Source organism: Sturnira hondurensis, unplaced genomic scaffold, assembly GCF_014824575.4.
Source record: "Sturnira hondurensis isolate 20B ecotype Veracruz unplaced genomic scaffold, ASM1482457v3 Scaffold0004136, whole genome shotgun sequence".
Classification (NCBI taxonomy): Eukaryota; Metazoa; Chordata; class Mammalia; order Chiroptera; family Phyllostomidae; genus Sturnira; species Sturnira hondurensis.
In genome coordinates, this window is record NW_028076767.1 from 40925550 (window position 1) to 40951445 (window position 25896).

The 25896-nt window shown below is 38.1% G+C and overlaps 1 protein-coding gene across 3 annotated transcripts in view; it reads left to right on the forward strand.

Annotated features, from left to right (window-relative positions):
• CHN1 (chimerin 1) overlaps positions 1–25896 on the forward strand; it is a 158915-nt gene that overhangs the window by 94908 nt on the left and 38111 nt on the right. For all 3 annotated transcript variants that reach the window (XM_037044415.1, XM_037044416.1, XM_037044417.1), the window contains one exon: positions 22305–22382. In XM_037044415.1, the coding sequence (XP_036900310.1) occupies positions 22305–22382 (78 nt within the window). The remainder of the gene's footprint in view (positions 1–22304; positions 22383–25896) is intronic.

Below are 25896 nucleotides of genomic sequence, written 5' to 3' on the forward strand. Positions count from 1 at the left end.
CCAGATGGAAATAGGAAGGTGGAAGACAAACATTAGTGTCTCGGCTCCAAAGAACCAGGCCAGTGGAAGACCAAACTATAATGTTCTAGGCCAGCTGCAGTTTTGGAAGATTTCTCTTTGTGGGCCAATCAAACAAATGAAATAACTCTTAAATTACTGGTTTGAAGGTTGGAAAAGGAAGCTATTAGAAATTTCTTCACAATTTCTATTTAGGAATTTTAGCTTTTAGTGGGCAAATAATTATCAGCGGCAAGATCCCGATCCATTTAACGCTGTGAAATAGATGTCAACTCTGGTGGTTCTGGGAGGGTGGCAGCATCTGGGGTCCAGAGTGGTTCGAGACTGTCCCACGGCAGTCTGGCCTCTCCGAGTTGCTCGTAGTCTACGTTGGTGGGCAACTGGCAGGGTCAGCTTCGGCCAATCTTCTCATTACATCTCATGCCTGATGGTTTAGATCTGGACTGTTCGTCTTTTGCTTTTGCTCCCTCATAGTCCCCCTTTCTGTTCAGAGTCAGTTTCCCTCCCCCGTAACGTTTAGACCGCTCAGATTGGTAAGTCATAGCCATGCCCTGAGCATTTTCTTCCTCAGGTTATGAGAACATAATTATTTTCATATGTCCTCATAAGTTAGTCCTTAGCAATTCTTGGGTCTTTTTCCAGTTACTACAGCTGATCAAGAATTCACACTTAAGCAACAGTTAGATTCTTTCAATAAGAAATGGCAGGCATCTACCGCAGCTGTCAATGGTGCCGTGTTTGGTGTCTCCCTTTTGTGTGCTGCTGCGTTACTTTCACTGTGGCTGCTCAGTCACTTGACTGAATCAGCCCCATTATTTTCTATTTTCTCACCACTCAGGGAAGATTCAGTAGATGCTACAGGTTTGCTGATGACCTGACACTACTCAGTTTTATATCTCCTAGAATGTTTTTCTTGAAAATGTCTGAGTTACTGCAGCTTGTAATGACATCCTAACAATGTTCGATCAAAAGTTTTACCTTTATTCTGAAAGCAGAAGCTTTTGTATGAGCTGCAGATTGTTTAGCAGGGTCATAAGAGATTTACACCTCTCTTCCTTTTGCTCATTCAATAGGAAGGCACCCCTATTCTTGGTATAGTTTACTCAGTGACTTTAGAATTACTTTGGGCTGTTGCCCAAGTTCACAGAAAAGAAAACACTGTAGTCCCTTATCCCTTGAGAAAGTAATCAATGTAATAGGGAGACGACAAGTTAGCCAATAGCTCTTTGTAGGCTTATTTTTCAATAATTTTTAGTAACGATAAAAATTTACATATAGTAAATGCACAGTTACACGTACAAATTGATGAACTTTGACAAATATAGACACCTGTGTAATTACCATTACAATCAAAATACAGAACATCTCATTGCTCCAGAATGTTCCTTAATGGCCCTTTTGTAGAAAATCCTACCACCATGACTCATCCAAGGGCAACTTGATTAAGTTTCTATCAGATCAAGAAATTTTTGTAAGTGTTGATCTGACGGCTGACACTCTACTTAATGTCTTCATTTCCCACATTTACAATACATCTTACTTTTATCCTTTCTTTATCCTTTTATCCTTTCTATTATAAAAACATCTTATTATCTTGAAATATCCACTTTCCTTATGTCATTTTAGATGTAACATTTCTCAGGTCATATTTTTTAGGGAAATATGAGTACAAAGCAGTTGTTGGCGTGCAGTAGTGATTGCAAGGCGTTCCGACTTGTTGAAGATTTCTGTCCTATCGTGTGATGTGTTCACTATCTAATCTGCAATAACAGCTTTAGTGAATGAGGGTACACAGTGAGAGAGGATTATTAAGTACGGGGAGGAGGAGCTTCTCTGCTCTGCTGGGATCGTAGACCTGAGCCAGAAGCACTCAGCAAAGCCAGGAAGTGGCCAGCTCTCCTCTAGTCACGGGCTCTCTCCTTGCCATTCCTCTCTGGCCTGGAGTAGGTCCCACAGCCGGTGTTAGTCATGGCCACAGTTGATGGGGATTAGAGCATCCCTACTCTGAACTGTGCCTCATGGTACCAGGTATTCCATTTCTGCTCCCCACTCACAGTCTGTTCAAATGGGAAAAGGCATTCTTTGTGGCAGTGGTGTGATTCCAGAACTCCCTATGGAACACTGCTGAAGATTTTTATTTTTTAGCTTTATTGAGTTCACCGAAGCATTCAGTTTTCTCTCGTGAAAGTGTGCAGATGCAGCCCACCTGAGTCCTGTAGACAGACTCCTCCTTTCCCCAGTCTCAGAGCAGGAATGACATTCTCCGTGTAACGAGTTCCCATGGGTGGACCGTGGGTTGTATAAAATTCCTGGAGAAATGGTTATAACTTTTGTTCTTTTTCCCTTATAAAGTCCCATTCCCTTACTGGAATGGGAGTGAATGAGGGGAATGTTAAGGTAAGCACAACTTTGACTTCCTCCTAATTACTTAAAAATAGATTAAATCATTGGCATATTAATTTTAGTAATTGACTTCAGTGAACCATGACTCGAGTAGGCTCTCCAGTGACCCGAAACTGCTCTCTAAGCAGGCCGGCCTCAGGCGCAAACTCCATGCCCCGCTTTTGGAGCTCTGCAAAGTTTATTGGCCAAATTCTGGAGGCCTTGTGTTTCTCAAGGCTGGGGGACTGGCAGCAGTGGTGGAGAGAGGAGGGTACCAGACGGTGGAAGTGGTAGGGAATTGTAGAAATGCTTTGGCTACATTAACTAGATCCCCACAGTCATGCCAATGTCTATAGGGGATATTTGCTGACAAGTCCAATCATGTTGCCTAAAACTGTTCTTACGATTAAAAAATGAATCATGTTGGTATGTCCAATTAATGAATTTAAGAGTTTTTCCTTAAACTCTCTTAAAGAAATACAGGTTCTTTATTTAATTTGAAAGTACGAAGTAAAAGAAAGAGGAGGGGATTAGTCATAGCCCCACCATCTAAAACCAACTTTATGTTAACTTTTCGATGGATTTCCTTCTAGTCTTCCTATGCCTAGAGATTATTTTAAACTTTCATGTTTTTATTATATGAGTAATTCATGTTCATTGCTTACAAAAATAATAAAGCAATGAGAAACAATAAGAATATAAAAATCAGATTCTAAAATTATTTAAATACCTAAATGCCACTATTGATGGATAATATAACCAATAATATTCTGTCATTTTCTTTCCATGTGTGCGTGTGTGTGGGGGAGAGAGAAAATACTTCTATATAAGTTACTTTGTAATTTGCTTATTATTAGGTTATAAAGAATCTGGCCATGTGAATAAATGTATTTCTGCTCTAATATTCCATTGTGTTTATAAACAAGAATTATTTAGCCAAATTATTTATCCAAATTATAAATATTTATTGATATTGGTTATTTACTGATAACCAATAAATAACAAATAACAATATTTATTGATATTGTTATTGATATTTATTTAGTGATTTGGATGCTATGTACTGAGCAAGACAGCCATAGATCTTGTTATGTAGCTAATTTTCTGTCCTGTATACCCAGTATGTTAAAAAAACTCTTAAAAGTCATCATTATTTTAAATGATTAAAAAATAAGTATATAGATAGAGAAGCTCTTTCTGCCAGGATACCTTGTTCTTAAATGATTGGTAATTGGTGCTGTTTTTTCTGAATACTGTTTATGCCATTATTATAAATCTTACTTAAGTAGCCTTAAAAAAAAATCTTTCGCTTAGTCCAGAGTGGGGTTGCTTGATTCATTTTAGTAGACTTTCTAAATTGGCGGCAACTATTATTTGAAACAAAACTATTCGGTATCATTTGGACGTAACATTCTAATTACTACTTATTTCAATGTGAATAGTGAATTCCCTTTGTCCCTTGTAGAAAAAGTTCCCCCCCCCCAATGCCTTTGACTAAGTAATGACTATTGCAGGTGCTTCTTTTTTAAAATTTTATCTTTCAATTATAGTTAGCATTCAATATTATTTTGTATTTTGGGTATACAGTGTAGTGGTTAGACAATCATATACTTTACAAAGTGATCCCCCTAATATTTCCAATACCCACCTGGCACCAAATACAGTTATTATAATATTATTGACTATATTTCCCATGTGTGACGAATGCTTTTATTAGGAAGTATTGTTCATAGTTACTGCAAAAGGGTTGGTTTTGTTTTATTTCATATACATATATGTGTTTAAACTCATAGTGATACTAGATTATAAACAAGTGCTTTTAATATTTAACTTATAGTTTCATGCAAAAATCTTCTAAACTTTTAAGCTAAATTTTTTTTCTCTGTGGCAGAATACTTAAATGGCAGTGGATGTTTGACATTTGATCCTGTGTTAAGACTCAAAAAGAATCCCTGTGGTCCTGTACGCTAGTGCCCTGTCATAGCGTTGGAGCAGCACACAGCATCGGGTTCAGCGGCTGTCGGTGCTAGTTCTTCTCTCTTCAATCCTTTGTCTTTTACTTCTGAGATGTGTCTTCCACGAAGATCCACCCTTACTACTCAAATACAAGCACTTCAAAAGGAGGTTTTATTACCACATTCCCTGTTTATCAGCCATTCTCTCACACACCCAAAACAACCAATTTTTTTAATTAGGCATCTTCTTAGAACAGTTCTGGACCCTTGTCTTATGACTTGATGACACCACTTGAAGTATGTCGTTAACCTCCGAAGCTCAGTTGTGCAATGAAGGACTCAGCTTTCAGAGATGGCACGCAGGTGCCTTCTAGGTGTCACAATTCGCTGCACATAAGCTCTCTTTGTTAACCCTCAAGAGGTTTTCAGATACAAGAGTCTGTACTTCTGAGGGCTGGCTATTCTAAGGGGTAGAGCAGAGTGAAAGCATGCGGATTTAAGTAGCGGCGTGGCTCTGCAGCTAACTAGGCTGTGTCTCTGAGCCAGTCACATAATTTTCTTTGGCCTCAGGAAATTGAAGGTCTCTTCTAGCTTCCCAACACATATCACGAGGGGTTGTAAAACTAAGGATAATAACAGAAGTAACTAACAATTATTACTCCGCCAAATGTCAGAAAATGTAGTAGGTACTTTACCAGATATCTGATTTAATCATTTTGGAGGTATTATAATAACATCGGTGTCTTCAGGGGTGATAGGTATATGGAGAATTATGAAGAGATACTTGGGGTGTTTTTTAATAATGCATCCTTTATTTTTAAAAGTGAAATCAGTGGAAAGCCAGACCGTATTACCAAGTGCCCCTTGGCATCATTGTAAAACCATCAGACTGTGTCAGGGCTCAGGCTAAGCTGGTCACCATCTGAGTGATTGACCTGCTCCGAAGGGGGAACTGAAGCGTCCTGGAAGGCGAGCAGAGGAAGCTGAAGCGTGGTTCAGGAACGGCCCATCACTGCAGGGCTGCCGCTCTTAACTTCGGTCATTAAAGTAAACTCAGAAGTGCAAAAGAAGGAACAATTCCAGTTTACAGATTTAGAAAACTTACAACTATTGAATTTTTTAAATGTTAAACAAAACAAAATATTTTTCTTGACACTGTCTCTTAGTTCTCCAGTGACTGCGGGTGTCAAGTGCCCCCCCCCTCACCTTTAAGTAGCACAGAAATGCACAGATCCCCGTAGTTCTGTTCCTGTCAGACTGACAACAAGATGAGAAAGGATTTTTAATTATGTGATTGTGTGAATTATATGGATGGGCAAAGCTCTCAGTACTTCAACATGTGAATTTAAATGATAGTATACTTGGTAGAATGAAATCTAGACAAATATCTTCAAAGTTTTTGTAATTGGACCACATTAAGTAATTAGCATAATTCATTTATGTATTAGTATATATAATACATTAGTAGCTAAGATTTATAATGTAATAAAGCATGTCACATTTGTTATACTTAAGTCAGCCCACTTTTACACTGCCAACAGTTGACTTAAATTCAGGTTGACATCTTCAGGTTTGCATCAGTTTAGTCTAAGTGCTTATTAGCATTTCATTGTCAAAGTTGAAGCTTACTTTGCTCTTTGAAACTGATAAAAGACCTCTGAATTGACAGTCACCTCCTAAATAAGGTATTTTTTGAAGGCAATTAAAGTATTTTTCAAATTAGTACTCTGGAGAGTATATGTAAAACTTACTGTACCCAGTTTATTATAATTTAGAAGCAAAAACAGAGAAATGAAGTAAACAAACAACAGCAACAAAACCTTATAGCTTTTCAGTGCAGTTTGACAGTTTATCATTTTCCATGAGATCTCTCAGAAGTAGGGAAACCAATTACATGAATAAAGATTTGCATTTATAGCAATAAAAGAAAAGATAAGGATCATATTTTTGAGAAATAAAATAATGAAGAAAATTTAAAAACTACTTAATATAAACAAATTGTGTGGAAATTCTAAAATATGCAGCCATAGTTTTTGATTGAAGAGACAAATCAGATCAGTGTTTTCACCAGTGAGGCTTTATATACAGTAGAGACAACTGCAGACACGCTGATTCAGTAGAATCAACACCAGGCCCCGACATGTATTACTCTTTCTGTGTACGTGGCTGGCGGGGCAGTGGGGCAGGGACAAAGATACTGTTGCACAGTACGTGTTGCAACTAACTGATTAGGTCAGTGATTCTCAAACGTTTTAGACTCAGGAACCTCTAACAATTTAAAAATTGTTGGAGACCTCAAAGAGCTTTAATTTATGTTCATTATATCTATTGATAAATACTATGTTGGAAATTAAAACAGATGTTTACAACTATCCTAATATATTAATTCATTTAAATATAATAAACCCATGACATGTTAATATAATAGTATTATTATTGAGATGATAATGAAACAGATTTATGAAACAAATTTAGTTAATGTAAGAGTGGCACTTTTTACTTTTCTGTAAATCTCTTTATATCTTACTACTATGAAAACAACTGAATTTTCCTAAGTGCCTCTGCATTTGATCTATGGTAATGTGTTAATCTGGTTAAAGTATGTGAAGAAAGTTTGACCTCATACAAATAGCGCATTTGGAAAAGAGAGAAGTATTTTAATAGCCTTTTCAGATAATTGTAGATACTTCTCTTTGATATCACACCAAAACTGGATAAGTGGTAGTTTCCTAAAGGTTCCTTGCAGTGTGGAATCTGAAACCCTGTCTATGAGCATTTCTCATTCAGTTACATTGAAATCCACTCTTCTATTTTGAACTCAGAAAGAATCTCTCAACTATGCACAACTCTGAGCACCATGCATTGGTAATTTGGAAAATATTGGTTCACTGAGTTATCTGGGTCTTCCAAACCTTGACATGTTTCTTCACATGCTATCAAAAAAATCACATTTGTCAATATCAGCATTTGATCTCATCAGAAAAGTCATTTAAGTAGTGGGAAGCTTTCAAGTTCAGGGTGGTGTATACAAAAATGTCCAAAATCTTATTTTCCCTTGAAAGTTTGAATTTTTTCATGCACTATCAATTGTTTTCCATGAGATGGCAGGTTCACTTGGTTCATTTTTGAAAAAGTACCAAGTCTGAATAACCAAAATTATATTAGTCGATCTTCCAAGTGAAAAATGATATTCCATGGAAATAACAGCTAGCCTATGTAGCAACTCAATATTTTTCCTCAAGAAAACCATCCCTAAAAGGATCCCAGATACCTTTACATCTTTTGGTATAAGGCTCTTTCTCTTTTGGAGAGTTTTTCAAATGTGGAGGTTTAAAATGATAAATTAACACAATCTACAGCAGAAAAAAAGAAGAGACAGTTGAGGGGGGACTGTCAAAATAATTTGACGATAGCTAATTTACTAGGCTATCATTTACTGAAATCAGTACCATAGGTATAAAATAATGCGTTAAATTCCTTATGTTGTGTCTCAAAGACTAGGTTCTTTTAAAAAGGGAAATAATGTGCCCTGGCTGATGTAGCTCAGTGGATTGAGCACGGGCCTGTGAACCAAATAAGCATGGTTCGATTCCCAGTCAGGGCACATGCCTGGGTTGCAGGCCAGTTCCCAGCAAGGGACCCACAAGAAGCAACCATACGTTGATGTTTCTCTCCTTCTCTTTTTCCCTCCCCTTCCCTTCCCCTCTAAAGATAAATAAATAAAATTTTTAAAAAAGGGAAACAACAAAGAAACATTATTCAACTGATGTCATGGCTTGGTATTTCCAACAGAAAAACATAATGAAAGCATCCACTTAAAAATGTCTACAGCTGATCTGCAAGAGGAGATATTCTAGGCATGTTATTTTTTAACATCAAACTTCTTATTTTAACATCTTCCTTATTAAGAAATGCATTTGAAAATAGTATCATCTTGCAATTTTATAACAAGATACTGGTTGGAGTTCTTAGGAAGAAATAAACTTGAAACTAGTTTTACTAATGGTAGATACTGCCCAAATTCCCTTTCCTCTTAAGATTTTCTTGCAACTCATCATTACAGATAGTTTTTATTCATAAATTTTCATGGCACCTTGTGCTATTCCTCCAATAAGAGTTGTTTTGGTCCTGCATAGTAATGTAAACCACATTAATTCAAAGTGTTTAGCATTGAAAACTGCAGTTCAGGAAGCCCAGGCACCCTTTCCTTTGTCTTTCCGGTGGCACCTGTTAATCTCCTAACGGAACAAATGTTTTCAATTCAGTTTCATCCCTTAGTTGACTATGTTGCTATGATACCTGTGTTGTCACAGATGTTCTCTCTTAACATGTTTTCAGTTCATAGTTGTGTACATGTTGGCTATCAAATGAGGAAACAACACTTTAAATGCCCTTCCTCTTTGCATGTCTGATCAGCTATTATTTTTTTTTAAATGAGCTACAAGGTACTTTAAGGAATGACCATTTTAATTTGTATTAAATCTCTCCTAATAGTATTTTTAGGGCAGGAGGGTGGAATCATTCAGAAAGGCATTCACCTATGAGTGTGAAGAATTCAGTGAGGCTTACCAATGTACTATGGATCCGTGTGCTCATTCTTTCAAGATTTAGCACCTACTTTATGTTAGGTGGTAAGACCAATATGCTAATGATGACAAGCAGTTTCAGCATTGCCACCACTACCTATCTGTGAGAGCTTTGGGAGCTCTCTGCATGCTAGCTATTGAAAACATATGCTTTATATACATTTCATACATCCTCTGTACATTGTCTCATTCCATCCTCCCAACCACCCTTTGCGGTAGCTACTATCGTTACGCCAATTTACAGATGAAGACACAGATTTCTTCTATGACCTCGTAACTAGTAAGTCGAGCTGATATTCTTTCACAGATAGTCTTCACTCACGTGCCAAACTTTAATCACTTAACTAGCGATAACGCTGAACTTGAGTTAAAAATTGTTTGGTTTAACTCTTTAGAGAAGGGGTGGTTAAACAGATTGAGGAGGGTTTGTAAACAGCAGTTCTCTCTGCAGTGTTTCTGATAAAAGAACTGTATGAGGTGGTCAGCACACCGCCCTGGGGTTTAGGCATTTGGAGAGCTTTTGAAGGCACTTGCATATTTAAAGGAGAGAGCTCTGGGCAGAGAGATGTGGGGAATCACCTGATGCAGCCCCAGAAGGGCCCTGAGAGGAGGAAACAGCATGGACGAGGGCATGGGCATACATTTGATGAATGAATTCAACCATTGTAAGAAAATGTGACTATTAGTATTAAAACAGGATGGAAAAAATCCATTGTCTGTCTAATACTTATCCCAAATATAATTAGTTCATTAAATATGTATTTGTTTAATATCTGATCCTTGTGAAAATCAGCATAGGGCCCTATTCTCTGCCATTTGCCACAATTTCACTAGTGCCTAGAACATGGTAGATACTAAATAAAATATTTATTGAATGAAAACTACTTAGGAGAGCCTGGTATTGTATATACAGATGGTCCCCGACTTACTATGATTCAGCTTACCATTTTTTGACCTTATGGTGGTGTGAAAATGATACCCATTCAACCATTTTCTTTTTCACTTTCAGTACAGTATTTAATAAATTACATGAGATAGACAACACTTTTTTAAAAATAGGCTTTTTGTTATTTTATTTTGCCTAACCGTAGGCTAATGTAAGTGTTCCAAGCACAATTAGGGTAGGCTAGGCTAAGCTCCGATGTCTGGTAGGGTATGTGTACTAAATGCATTTCAACTGACAATATTTTCAATTTATGATGTATTTATCAGGACATAACTCTGTTTTAAGTCAAAGAGCATCTGTATGTACTTTGACATTTCTGTATTTTCTTTTATTGAATTTGTATTTATACTTTCTTAGCTACATGTCCAGAACCCCAAATCCTTATTTTGTTATACTGTATTACTTTAAAGATAAAATGTATTTTAGTTATATAATTACTGCTGCATTTGCCATTCTGGAATTTCTGTTATAAATGTAAGAATTAGTTAATTGTTTACTCATGAGATTGGAATGGCTTTAACCTTGTAAATTATGTATGTCTGGTGAATTTTAATGTAAAGCTTAATTACCTATTTCTACAGACAGCTTAATTAGTTGCTAAAGAGACTATTCTCTCAACTCATTGGTTTGGAGGGTAGTTTTGTTGATTTGTTTTTACTTAAGGAACAGGAAAAGCTAGAGCAAAAACAAAAACAAAAAAGACATGCAGCTCTGTAACTCACCTTAAAGCCCTGGTAGACAGTTGACAAAGAGTCTGCATGTATCTAAGTATAAGCAACATATCACTTTACCCACTCTCATCAGAATAATGAAAAAGGCTTTTTAAAATGCCAGAAATTAATTACTAAGGCTGACTTACCTCTCTGGATTTTGTGAACCATCTGTCAGGCTTAGAACTGAGTTGGGGGTGGTCGTTTTCAGCTGTAAACCTGTTTGCCTGGTGATGCATCTGGGTCTAGAAGCCCTGGTTCTCACATAAGGCAAGAGCCAGTCTTGTCACATGTTGAGTGATCATAAGCCAAGGTCCCAGGGAAGCACAGAAGAGTGGATAGAGGAGAGGGTGTGAAGGCAGGAGGCCTGCGTTCCCATGGTGGCTTCTTTGCTTACCAATTTGTCTTCCTGTGAGAAAATGCCTTAATAACACTGCCAATCTTCTTTCTGAAAAAACAGAAATGGGGGCTACAATGTGTCAGAGAGCTTTGTAGAATCTAAAATTCTGCATAAGTGCTACTGATTTGAGCTTAGTGTAAGAGCTAGTCTGGTGGTTTTGTTCTGTTTTGTTGTGTTGTGTTGTGTTGTGTTGTTTGTTTTAACCCAATAGGAAGAATTCAGTAAGGTTCTGGTGAAGTAGGGCTGGAACAGTTATTAAGGCGGTTACCTCACAGATTACTTCCCTCTGTGCAGTGTGGTGGTAGAATCAGGCCTGCGTCTGAAAGGGCCTGAGGCCTCCCGCAGTCACCCAAGCCTGCTCTCTGGAATCTAGATTTTGCCTTTCCTGCTGCTCAGCAGGGACCTGTAAACCTAAACATAAATATGGCACAGCTTCCTAGAGCATCGGCTTTACTCAGTAGTAATTGACTGAACACATTTTTGTATAAAACACTTTTACATGGGTACATTATGGGGACCTTGGGGAGCCACCCCTGGGTCTCTGCACACCCTGTTCACTGTTGATTGCTCTTGGGGACGGTTTGGTGGAAAGGGCAGTAAAACAGCAGCCTAATCTGGCCAGATAGCCTTAAATAGCATTTGACTTTATCAGCCTAAGATCCTCACTATAATAAAACGTCATTGAATTATCCTTTAATCTTGTCTTCCTCCTCCTCACAGGAAGTTGTTTGCAGTCCAACTTTCTGTATCTTATTTTTTAATGTTCTCATTGTTTATGGGCCTGGTCCAGATACCTTGGATTGCTCTTCAGATGTCAAGTTCCATACAGGACACAACAGTATGTAGATGGACCTAACGCTCTCTTATGTGAAGGAGAGCAGCATCCTTTGAACTAACAGAAATTTCGTGGAATGAAATACTATGGATGGTCTTATGAAAAGTTTATTTTAGAAAATGCCCAGATGCAAGCTATTTTCATTTTTTAACATCATTATCTTGATGTAAACCATGCCGTATAGCAGTGTCCTTCCAAAGACAAGTCATGCCTGGCAGCAAGCTGAGCTATTAGCACATCTGTGAGTTGTGCCTGTGCTTACACCTCTTCTCAGGGCAATTGTGTACAAACATGGTAAATCTTTTACTTTTGGGCCATTATTGGGATTAGCAAGTAATAAAAATAGGTTTTCAAAAATATGTTTGAACTTCACAAATATACTTCATACTATTATTAGCCAACATTTACCTTAATTGAGGCTTAAAATGAATATTAGAAGAAATTATAATTGGGATATTCTAATCAAACTACTCCTATAGGAAGTAAGCTTATGTAACATGTTTAAGAAAATCAGTAACAGATTCTTTTAAAAATCCAAATCACATCGACTTCATCCCAGCCCAGACTTTAACTGGAAGTCACTAAAGAAAACTGAAAATGTAGTTCTTAGCATTTACTCTGATACAGTGTCTTGCTTCTGTTAAAGTGGTGATTGTAAAATGTTCATTGGACTGCAGTAACTTGAAGTAATCTCACATGGCAGTTTAATATCTGAAAATACTCCTAATAATGTCAAGCTGGGTCATGCTTTTTATTGGGTTGGCCAATAAGTCCATTATGTATTTTTCCATATGACAGCTGCAGTTGGGCTTAGTTGGCGTTAACTTTATGCAAAACAATTTTGTTAGATGTATTGTGACAGCTGTCATATCAGTGTGCATTTAAAACAGCTTACTCAAAATTGGTGAATTCTTGTGCAGCCATTTTAATATTGAAGATAGAAGAAGTTACACAATATTTTGGGCATAATAAGCTTTATTATTTCAAGACAGGTAAAAACACAACTGAAATGCAAAAAAAGATTTGTGCAGTGTGTGGAGAAGGTGCTGTGGCTGATCAAACGTGTCAAAGTAGTTTGTGAAGTTTCTTGGTAATACTGACATTTTGGCCAAGTAATTCTCTGCTGTAGAACTGTCTTGTATATTGGAAGATGTTTAGCAGCACCCCTGGCCTCTACTCAGTAGAAGCCAATGGCAGGAGATAGCCAACATACTCAAAATATCCAAATCAATAAAGTTATTGGTGAAAATGAAAAATGTGTCTTTTATTTTATAAAAAAAACTAAGCAGACTTTTTGGCCAACCCAATGGTTATATTCCATATGTATACTACAGCTAAAAGCTTTTTGAAATAGTGAAAACATTTATGATACAAGAATTTTACACTGAATTTTAAGTCTCTAATTGTTGATAGTGTTAGGGCTTTTTTATTTCATCTCTTCTATTGTTACAGAACAGTAATGTTTCTATAAGTCTCTCAGCTAATAGGTATCAAAAATTTGGGTAAAACAAAAGCCAAAATGTTAATGGTACATTTCCTTAAAAATTCCTTCAAGTTCATTTCAGGGGGCTGAAATGAGACATTCCTGTAGAGGCTAATTTCAGCTTTTCTTTAGAGGAACCAAGAATGTTATCACCATACAAACCATCACTGCCAGTGGCCGAAAACTGGAGAGTGTTAAACTAGAATATTTTACTCTTATTATGTAATTTTATATATATTATATATACATTAACTTGTGTTACATAATTCATGATAGGAAGACATCAGCCATTTATTTTTTTATATCTTATTATGTAAATTGTTACCAGTACATCAGGGCTATAATCTAGTATTCTTTAAGAACTTATAAGTGGAAAAAATAAGACTGTCTTATGAATTAACTGTAAGATTACACCCAAGGTATTTGAGCAGAAATATGAAAAATCATGGTAAAGAGAAACTTGGAAAAAGGAGACTTAAAGATGTAGAAGTTGCTCACGTCCATCTAAGTAAGCACCAATTTAAAATGGACGCTGTGTGTTCTAGTTTATTGGCAAGGCTGTCCTAATTGTAGAAGTTTCAGCAGATGTCTTTGATGCGGGCACTGGCCTGCAGTGTCTGTGGCATTATTGATGAGACATTTGACAGATTCACCCGGGCTACAGAGTCCTGTGGAGGGAAAGGGACGGCACAGCTACTCCCTCAAGGGGGGAGCACCTCGGAGTGGCCTGGCCACCCTCTCAAGGGGAGGGGGCACTGACCCTTGCCTAGACAGGCTTTTATTGGGTTTAATTTGTGCAGGAATACAGGTACAGCTCATTAATCATTGTCAGGCAGTAAGGATCAAACAGTAGATAGCATACAAAGAACTATTAGGGCTTCTTCACAGGATTTTACATATCCCTTCTCAGGCCGGATCACCCAGGGAGCCCTCCCTTTCCAGCACAGGGCTGTACCACCCTTTGTCATTGTTTCAGACTTAAGTCAGGCACGGGAGGCAAGATAGCCAAGGAATTAGGAGAAATGAGGACTCGGGCTTTGTCAAAGCCTAGAGGCGAGGGTCCATCACCCCCTTTCTCCATAGCCCCCCAAGTCCTTTCCTGGGGCCTCCACATGATCATGCCTGTCTTAGGTCATTCCCGCCTTGGGGAATCTTACCCATCATTGGCTAACTGATCAAGCATTGGAGGCCAGGTATGAAAAAAGGAGCAGAAGCGGTGCTCCTGCCAGGGAGATAAGCTTTGTCTCTTTAGCAGCTTATGGTCCAAAGGTCGTTCGCTCAGCCTTAGCCTTGGGGGGGTTACAGCTCCTGAAAACAGGCAGGGCAGCTCCCAACATGTCTTAACTCTATGCATTAAATATTCAGTTCATGAAATCCACTCCACTTGTTCTGATTCCATTCTCATCATCACCCTAATTTTTTTGTTTCCAGTGTAGGTGTTCTGGCAGAAAAGGAACCAATGGTCACCACTTTGTATCTCACATTTTAGTATAAACTAGACAACCATTGTTTTCCTTTCACCTATCAGTTTTATGATCTTGGTATTATACCGTCAGTCTCCCTCTGAGAAATAGATATGACCCCCTTGAGCTGACAATGAGTTTCCGAGCCTGTAGGACTGAGTCCTGGACAAGAGTCCACACGTAGTAAATTGGGCAGTGAGACCCTGCGGAGACTCCGTGGAGATAGCCAGGTTGGCCTTCCCTGCAAAAGCACACCGAGCTCTACATCCTTGTGTGCTGAATGTGAACCTCTCTTTTTCCTTCTGAATTTCTGTTAAACACGTAGAGAAGACCATGGGATTCATTTGGTGCAGCTGGGACTTAGGAAGTCAGAGGCTTGGCTAGTGTCAGTCAGAACGAGGCTAGGAAACCAGGCCCAGTGCTGCCGCCCCTCCTCTCAGGCCTGGTGTTCCTCGTGCAGAGTGGGAAAAGCCCCCTCAGAACTGTCACTTGCAGAATTTGGTCATTCTCTTGTTTCTTGAAAGAATAGTGATGCAGGGTTGTACTTTTTTGTTTGCATTGTTTTCAAATGTCTCATGTTTATAAGGGGACGTGTGAAAGTGTGTGCAGTTTGGTGGTGTCTACAGTGCATTTAAATTTATTGTTCACTGAAATGAATGCATCAATATGCCTTATTGATATCTGTTTACATGGATATTAAGTTAATGCTAGACGAGCTGTGTAATGAAGACTGAGTTAGGAATTATGAGGTAACTGATGCCAGTAACATGGAAATTTAGAACCTGGCAAAATGTAAGAGCTTCTCTGCAACATAAAAAATTATTGATCTCCATATAACTTAAGGAATTTATAGAGTTCTGTACAGAAGTCTTTAATGTTTGTTTTCATATGCATTTGGAAATTTTTGATTAAATGATGAATCTGGTAGATAATATAAATTCAAATGTAAGCAGTACTGAAATGGCTAGTGATCTGAGGCATGCTAGAATATAAATGATCTAGAAATTTATTCAAATGATAGATAGCCTTTCAAAAATTGCATTTTACCATAGATAATTTGAGAGGCAGGATAGGAGGAAAGACACAGACTGGAAGTCACACAGACCAGGCGTCAAATCCTCCTCTCACCACATACCAGTTAGTTGACCTTGGGCAAGGTACTTATGTAATCTCTCAAAGCTGCTGTTTCTTCATCGTTCAGGTGAACATTACAGAAGCCGTGTCAGTGTCAAGGATGGCCAGAGTCTAAGACAGGCCAAAGATTACCAGTCAAAATAAAAAGCTAAGTACTGGTGTGTTTCCAGCAAGAGTGATGTTGTGGGGTAGGTGCCCTGTCCCCACCCAGTGAAGCCATTTCCTTCTACTCATAGAACCAGAATATGAGGGGACTGTAACCCGAACACCTTGGGTTTGTCTCCTCCTCTGATTAAACGTAGCAGAAACAGCTGCCAGGTTTTGCAGCCAACACATACACACAGAGGGATTCTGATCTTTTTGACTATGACCTTGAGCAAGTCACTCTGAGCATTTCATCATCCATAAAAATGTCCATTATACAACACACTTCCAGAATTGTTGTGACTAACAAATAGGACAATGATGTGAAGCATTCAGCGTTGTTACCTGGACACTTAACAAAGGCAGAGAATCTCCTTTCCTTTCGGCCTTCCACCCCCTCTCAATCCTGTCTCCTCAACTAACATGCATGTCATTTTACACCTTTTCAAAGATAGGGTTAGAACTAAAATTGGGGAAATTTGGTAGAGACCACAATATAAAGGGAAGGGCGGAGTTTCCAGTCGTGTGTGTATGGTGAAGGCTGCAAGGAGGTTGATCTACAAACTCCTGGACGGCAGAAACCTCGGTCTGACACTACACAGCACACCCTGCAGCAAATAGTTGGTGCAGCGCCCCCATGGTACTACCATTTAGTGAGTGTCCTCTGTCTTCACACAGTCTTTTCCTCCTTTATGTTTCATCCTCTATAAACTGCCCAGTAACATACCCACATGTTGGGTAGGTATGATTATGCATGGTGTGTAGATGAGGTAACCAAGACACCAAACAAATCTGAGGTCAGGGTTCAAACTTCAGTGCTCTGATTTCAAATCCCATCTTTTTTATTATAACACACTCTCTTCCCCCCTCCCCCAATAAAATAGCTGCCTTCGTTTGGTTTTACTCTTTTAACAAAGTGTTTGTTGAATCTTTATTTATGCAAGGTACTATGCTAGATTCAAGGTTTATATTAAATGTGTAAGATGCAATTCTATGTAAACAGCTACACAGGTTAACTGTGATGTAAGGTACAGTGTGGTATATCTCATATCTAATGAACAAGTGAAAAGCTCTGAGGTTCACAGAAGGCCGACACCACATCTAATTGGTGCGAATCATCAAAGCCTTCATGGAGGAGCGGGTGTTTGAATGGAGGCTAGAAGGCTGCGCTGTCTACTGCATGTACTGTGTACTAAACTTGAGATCTAGAGATCTTACTTACTCTTACTTTCTTTCCATCCACTGTCACTCTCATTTGCTCTGTCTTGCCATATATTACTACTCTTCAAAATTGAAAAGAAAACAACTAGATAAACCACCTTGGATAGAAGAAAACAGTAACCCTCAGACTCCAGTTTCCTCTCACTTGGGTGGGTATAGCATAGTGTTCAAGAGCCCAGCTCTTGTCCACTGCCTGCTGGCTGTACAGTTTCGGGAAGTTAAACTTCTGTAGCCTCAGTTCTTTCAACTATAAAATGAGGATAAGATACATGCCTCGTAGGCATTTTTGGTGAATTTAATGGGTTCTGTATGCAAAGTGTTTAACAGGGTGTCTGGCACATAAGTACTTAATAATAAGTGATAATCATAATCTATAGCTACTGTAACTCTCTAAGTAGATAGGTGTGGACATATAGTGTACATTCGTCTGGTTCTGAATTGTAGAGTTAGCAGTTCTTACGACTTGAAAACTTTTCAGCAAAATGTAGAAATGCAGTTGCGATTACTGAAGGCGTAATAGTGACCACTCCCCAGCCATTGGGAGTAGCTAAGAGCTTTCTTACCAGAGCTCCTTAATATCTCCTTACTACCCTAGGTGGTTGCCTCGGTTGTAGTTACTCCAGTATTTTTTTTTTAATTTAATTTTTTCACTTTTAAAAAAATTGTTATTCAAGTACAGTTGTCTGCATTTTCCCCGTTGGTTAACAAAATTATACAGGTTTCAGGCGCACAGTGGCAGGACCATCATCATCGTACACTGTACTACACATTTGTGACCCCAAGTCAAATCTCCGTCCGTCACCCTTTATACCCTGTTCCCACCTCCTCTTAGCGGTCACCGTACTGTTGTCCGTGTCCGTGAGTTTGTCTCATTTTTCCTTTTTTGCTCGATCCCTCCACCCACCCAATGCCCACCCTCTCAACAGCTGTCAGCCTGCTCTCTATGAGTATGTCTTTTTCTTGGATGACTCTCCCATTAATATTTTTATGTTTTGGTTGAATTTTGTTTACTATACCTGAAATACTTGGGGATGATCTATAATAAAAGCCCTGGATCAGAAATACTCAGGAAAAAAAAGAAAAAGAAGGCTTACCTGGGTTATATGAGTGATTGTTTTCTTTAACTTAACAATTTAAACATTTTATTAAACATGGTTGGAGAAAAAATTATAGTTAAATTTGCCATTGGAGTGAGTTTTTATCTGGTGCCTACTGAGAATTGGGTAACTTCACCTCAGGGTGTACTTGACTGAAGAGTCCATTGGCCTTTATATTTTTAGTCATCACATGACTATCTAGGTCTCAGCTGAAGAGGAATTTAAGTTAGGCAAGGAAAATTCTTTCCATCATATTTCCTCTTGAAACGGGAGTATTTTTTGTCTCATATTAATCACATGAGAGTACATATTTATATAAATGAAATATTTATAGATATAAATATTAACTTCTATAATAACTTAGAATTTTTTAAAAGAATAAACTATTTTAAAAAGGAACTATAGACTCGAGTAAATAAAAAAATTGGGAGAATGTTGAGAAAATCAATTATTCGGTATTTCTAATTAGCATAGTTTAAGGGCCTCTTCATGCCATAATTGAATGAGGGTTCGCACGGTGCACATACCCCTGAAGATTATGAAATCTGGGGTAAATTGTTTGCACTAAGCAAATGGACTGAATTCATTTAAATAGAGTTTTAGATTCTTTAAATACAGTGCAATATTAGAATCATAATGAGTTAAACTTAATTATTGTAGCATGAGGAAACAGGAGACATTTAAGGAACCAGTGTGAGAAAACAAGCTTCCAGTAGCCCCTTCATAACAAATATAGGTACCGCTCTTAAACAAAGCTGTGTTTGAGTGTGTCACCCAGCCATCCCACTTTCTTTTCTAAAAAATTTCCAAAAACTATTTTTAATAATAGTTTTAAGTTTTAAATTTATTTTTATTTATAGTTGACATACTATGTCATATTACTTTCATATATACAACAGTGATTCAACATTTATATACCTTAAGAAGTGATCACAGTAAGTCTAATAACCCCCCGTCACCCTACATATTTGTAACCATGTTACTGACTGTGTTTCCTGTGCTGTGCTGTACTCCACGTCCCTGTCACTTACTTTATAACTGGAAGCTTGTGCTTCTTGATTCCTTTCCCCTTGTCTTCGCGTCTTCCCGCCACCTCCTTCAGCAGTCATCAGTTTCTTCTCTGTATTTATGAGTTTGTTTCCATTTCATTTCATTTGTTCATTTGTTTTGTGTTTTAGATTCCACATATAAGTGAAATCATGTGGTATTTTTCTTGTCTGTCTGACACACATTTCATTTAACATGCTCTCTAGGTCCACCCATGTCACAGACAGTAAGATTTCGTTCTTTTTAATGGCTGAGCAGTATTCCATTATACGTATACATACACATATACATATACATGCACACACCAAATCTTTATCCATTCATCAGTGGACACCTAGATTGCTTCCATATCTTGGCTATTTTAAATTATGCTGCACTGAACATAGGGGTGCATATGTCTTTCTGAATTACTATTTTCATTTCCTTCCTATAACTACCCAGAAGTAGAATTGCTGGGCTGTACAGTAATTCTATTTTTAATTTTTTGAGGAATTTCCATATGGTTTTCCGTAGCAGTTGTACTAGTTTACAGTCCCACCACCAGTGCACAAGGGTTGCATTTTCTCCACATTCTTGCCAAGACTTATTTGTTGTCTTTTGATGATAGCCATTCCGACATGTGTGAGGCCGTATCTCATTGTGGTTTGGATCTGCATTCTCCCTTTGATTGGTGATATTGAGCATCTTTTCATGTGTCTTTGGCCATCTGCTTGTCTTTGGAGAAATGTCTATTCAGGTCCTCTGCCCATTTTTTATTTGTTTTTTTGATGTTGAGTTGTATGGTTTTTAAAATATGTTTTGGATAGTAATTCTTTATGGGAGATACCATTTGCAAATATATTCTCACACTCAGTAGGTCACCTTTTCATCTTGTTGATGGTTTCTTTCACTGTACAAAACCTTTTTAATGTAGTGTCATTTATTTTTGCTTTTGTTGCCTTGGCCCAAGGAGACATTCAAAAAATATTGCCAAGACTGATGTCAGAAAGTTTACTGTTTTTTTTTTCTAGGAATTTTATGTTCTGAGGTCTTACAGTTACATCTTTATCCATTTTGAGTTCATTTTTGTATTTAGTGTAAGAAAGTAGTCTCTTTTTTTTGCATGTATCTTTCTAGTTTTCCCAACATCATTTATGGAAGAGACTGCCTTTTCCCCATTGTATATTCTTGCCTCCTTTGTCATAGATTAATTGACAGTATAAGCATGGGTTTATTTCTGGGCTCTCTCTTCTGTTTCATTGAGCTCTGTGTCTGGTTTTTTTTTGTGCCAGTATCATACTGTTTTGATTACTTAGCTTTGTAGTATAGATTGAAATCAAGGAGCTTGGTACCTCCAATTTTGTTCTTTTTCAAAACTGCTTTGGCTATTCAGGGTCTTTTGTGACTCCATATAAGCTTAAGGATTATTTGTTCTAGTTCTGTGAAAAATGTCATTGGTATCTTGTCAGGGATCGCAGGGACTCTCTGTAGATTGCTTTGGGTAGTGTGGACATTTTAACAATATTAATTCTTTCAGTCCATGAACACCTTCACACCCCCCTTTCTGCCCAACAAACTTCCAAGGGTCCTTGCTGTAAGCACAGTTACACCTTATCTGGAACCTGTTGTGTACATGAGGAATTATTCCCAGCCGGCTCCCACTGTGACCTGGCTTCAAGTGTTTTGATTAATGAATATTGAGACTAAGAATTAAAACATGGATCTATTTAAGTATAGACCAACAAAATAATGACTGATTCATGATAGGGAGACAAAACTGACCCCCTAGAGTGTTAGCAATATTATATGTGTGCTCCTTGTTCTTCATGAAAATGCTACCTAGTTAATCTCCTTTTATTTTTCATCAAAATGCTTACCAGCTGTTGCTCATCTTTAATAAAATTTGGTTTTAGTTAACTAACCCCAGTCCATGTGCACAAAGCAGGGTATAGATCAGCCTTTCATAATTTACCTGGCAGTGGTGCATTCTTTTTAAAACCAGGTGCTGCATGTTAATTTGCCTTTGCTTTAATAGGTAACAATATATTCCATTTTGTAATGATGCATGACTCATTCACTGCTCATTGTCTTCCCACTGGGTTTTCTTTTTTTCTTGAGCCAGCAAGAAAATCTTACATGAGAGGAGGGAGAAACAGAGACAGAGTTGAGGAATACAGTACTTAAATACTGTTGCTTGATTTTCATTGGTTGTCTCCTTTCTTACGGTGACCAGTCTAATCCAGCCTTCCTTGTCAAATCCCTCCCCTCCCCCACCCTCAGCTAGGGGCTGCACAGGGTGTCTGTCGCTAGAAACTGATTGCAGGCAGTATGTAGGCATCTTTCATTCAGAATGGATGTTAATATATTCAATAGAGAAGAAAGCTTTTAGAAATGTATCATTTGTCAGAATTGGATGGCTTTTAAAAAGGGATAGAGAGATGCTGAATGTTTTGTATGTTAGCATCGACTCTTTATTTCTGTTCAGACTCAAGTTTTCAGAAGCTTAAATATAGAGCCCTTTAAAAAAAGAAGAAGAAAGAAGAATTTCTCTGGTTAGTCGACCTCTTTTTAAGAAGTGCTTCATCATCCTCCTCCACCTCTGTGGTGTTTCTCTGCAGCCCTCTGTAGGGCAGGGCTCTGTGCTGGCGGAATGCTTGTTTGTTAGCTGAACAGAGTTCATCGACAGACATAGATCAATATAGGTTTTATTCTTTCCCGTGAATTCCAAAAATGCCATCCAAAGAGTCTTGGTCCGGTAGGAAAACTAATAAACCTGCAGTTCACAAATCAAAACAAGAGGGCCGTCAGCAAGATTTATTGATAGCAGCCTTGGGAATGAAACTGGGTTCTCAAAAGTCGTCTGTGACAATCTGGCAACCTCTGAAACTCTTTGCTTATTCGCAGTTGACATCACTTGTTAGAAGAGCAACTCTGAAAGAAAATGAGCAAATTCCAAAATACGAGAAAGTTCACAATTTTAAGGTAAGCATATTTTTAACCTTTTCTTATAAGAAAGGAAATGTACATTCCTTGAAATACACAGTATTAAAGGACTATCTGCTGATGTCTTTTGAAAACTAGGATGACTGGATTAAAATGTTCTTGCTGTTTAAGGAATGAAGATGTTTTAAGCAGAATACAGCTAATAGAATCCAACCCCATTTTCTCTAATGCTGATTTCGTATTCTGTTTGATCAGTGTATTTCAGTGGTGAAAGTATTGACTGTTATGTGAAAGGTCTCATTTAGTAATTTTGGTGTTGTTTGTATGTGATGTAAATCTGTCTAACTCTCTTTTGGGGGTACTCTGGGGGAGGTCAGACCTGATCCCCGTTAGTTTCTGGCAAAAAGCTGTGGATGTGAGAGTCACGTGCTGTTGCATCTGGATGGAGCAGATGGTCTGCATTTGCCTTCCTTTCTGTCTTTTCTCCTCCGTTTGTGAATTGACCACGATGAAAGGAGCCTGACTGCCGTGGGAATGCGGATGCTGCTGTCGTTAGCAGCTTCTCCTCAGTTTTGAGCGTGTGTTTTCACTGTATGTGTGTGTGGTTTTAAATTGCTGTGTTACTGTCTTTTACCAACTGCGCTTTAATCATCTTTCATCAGAATGATATGTGTGTTGATTCAAGCTGTGTGTTGATCTTGCCTGTATTTATGGCATTTGAAGTTCTGTTTTTTGCAACCTAATTCACAGAACATACAGTACAAGGCTGTGCTTAGGACCCAGTTACACTTACTGAGTAAACGGGGGCACCGGCATTTCTCCAGCAGCTTCCCAGTAGTTAAACAACTTCATGAGGAAGTTCCTGAGACATGAATACTTTTAGTTTGGCAACATGTCATTCGTTTTTATATTGGGAATATCTAGTTTCAAAACATGATAAAGCTGGAAACCCTGCTTTTCCATTTGTTTATTAATTTATTCAACATTTATTCAGTAGATAGAATGCACCAGGCTCTGTAGTAGGAAATTTTATTCCGAATCTGTCATTCATCCTGGTTTTTAACACCAGCATTTATTTCCCTCGGATGCTAAATACAAAGCCCCCACTATGTTCTGTTGTTTCCCATAGTGAGGAGTAGATTTTTATGATATTCAGGATGTTCTAGGACAAAATATGAATTCCAAAATGTATGGACTATGTACAGATTGCTAATATTTCAGGATAAACCAAGTAGCATTTTCTTCACCCTCTTCAATCTTAATAAGGCCCTACCTTTCAGGCAGTTGTGTCCATTCTCACCCACATCCTCCGTGTATGAATCTGCACAACACATGCAGGTTACTAGGCCTCAGTCTCTTCCTGCGTGATATACAACTTGGACTTGCAGGGGTTTTATCAGGAAAATGACCCCAAATAAAATCCTTTTGCAAATACAAAGTTTATATGTTTCTTAGATCACAGAAATACCATTTAGGTTCTTAACCAAGGAACTAAGCATACTGTTTAGAAATGGCTGAGATTTTTAAATCTCCAAAGATGTACACTCTGGTGTGGTTAGCAGGAACAGATTGACCTATTAAGGGTGTCATTTTAGTGCTAAGTCAAGTTTATTGTACATGCTTTCTGTCAGTATTGATTAAAAGTAAATAATAGGTTTTTTCAGGGGTTTGCATAAACAAGCATCTATTCTCTTTTTGTTGTTGTTGTATTGCTCCATTTTAATCTAGCACATGGCTTTACTGAGGAGCCAGAATGTGCTGACTCTGGGGCCCACTGTGACTTTCAGCTTGGTACTCACACTGTTTTAAAGATACTTTTCTAAAAAAAAAAAAACATGTTAAAAAGTAACTCTCCTTCCTTCTCTGGAGTTAAAATATTAAAACCAGCTTGGGCATGCTGTTTAAAAAAAAGGGTATGCTAAAGATCGTTTGTGTTAGATGGTGAGTTGCATTACATGTGTTTTAGAATTGCTAAAAAGGTCAGAAGTCTCAGAATTTGACTCTTTCCATTGAAATTACTCTTTGTTATTTAAAAAATGTTTCTGCGGGGTGGCATTATTTTATTTTAAAGAGGGAGAAAGGGACAGGGGTCATACTTGGCTTCCGAGAACATCCCCACAAGCATTCAGACTCTGTGGCACAAGCAGCTCTCTCCCACACAGACGTGCACTCGGAAGGTCACTGCTGTGATGTGTGAGCTTATACAGTTTGGAGATCTATTGTGGGAAAAACCCCAAGCATTTACATAATAATTGTTCACGTGGCCTTGCCATTGACTCTTTTCTATGTTGGTAAAAGTGTGTTCTGCCCAACCATGAGCCCACTCACGAAAGCCTCATTTCAATGTGGTTTTCTTTTCTGTTTCTTGAACTGCCTCGTTATGTAACGTTGCTCTGTGGTGTTGAACAGCTGCCAAATTTTATTTCAGAGTGAAGCCAAGAGCATCTTATACCTTTGGTGAAAGCATTCACCAAGGTGAAATTTTAAAAAAATCAGCTGGGCCTAAATCCAGACAGGTGTTTATTTCTTAAGGTTTTCTTTTTTAGAAGGGGAAAAAGAAAACAATATAGGAAGGCTTCCCATTTTGCTATGTTATGTAACATGGTCTTTTTTTTTCTATTGTTACTTATGAGGATTTGATAAAGAATTGATTGCAAGAAAGATCATTGTCTCTCTTGGGGGGCATCATTTTAAAAATAAATGTACTACTTTCTAAAGAGAATATTAACCTATAAGTTGTCAACATAACTTAGAAAATAATTGTCACTCGACCTCATTTTAAGAACTGTCCCCATCCTAACTTGAGAAGGAGGAAGCGAGCTCATTTCTGGAGCAGACTTGAAACTAAACAGAAGACTTCCGACATTAGAAGTGAGACACACGCACCCCACCAGCACTAAGTACGCCCCACATCTGAGGCTCTCTGGACAGAATGACAACTAACTTCCAGCCATTGCCCTCAGGAACTTGCTTATTATTTGTGTGACCTTGGCAGATGTCTTCATCTCTCTAAACCTCTGCTTCTACATTGGAAAAAAATTGAGTTTCCTGGTAGCCACTATTGTTGTTATTACATATTACCCCTAAATGGATTTTTTCCTTGAATCCATACCAAGACGGTTTTTCTTGCCCATTTGTAGAGGCCACGATGCAGGGGGGAAGCTGGGCATGACTGTGGGGGCTGAGGAGAGCTCTTGCTCCTTCCTTAGCTCCCAGGCAGCGCTGGTTACATAAGAGCAGTTGCGTTTTCATGCACCACAGAATACGGTATAATCCTCTGTGTTTCCTTTACACCCTCCAAATGGAAGTATTCAGTGTTTCATTTGGTATATTCAGGTAGCTCTATAAAATAAAATCAAGATTACATATAATAATGATGACAGATACCTGGCTACTTGGGCAAATTAAACAAAAAAAACAACATTAAGAATTTTAGTGAGTAGATACTTTAAAATATGAGTTTAGTGAGCAGATACTTAAAATATTGTTTAAGGTTGTCTTTGGTGACTGGTTGATTTTAGAGGTTCAGATACTTGCATTATGCATATAAATG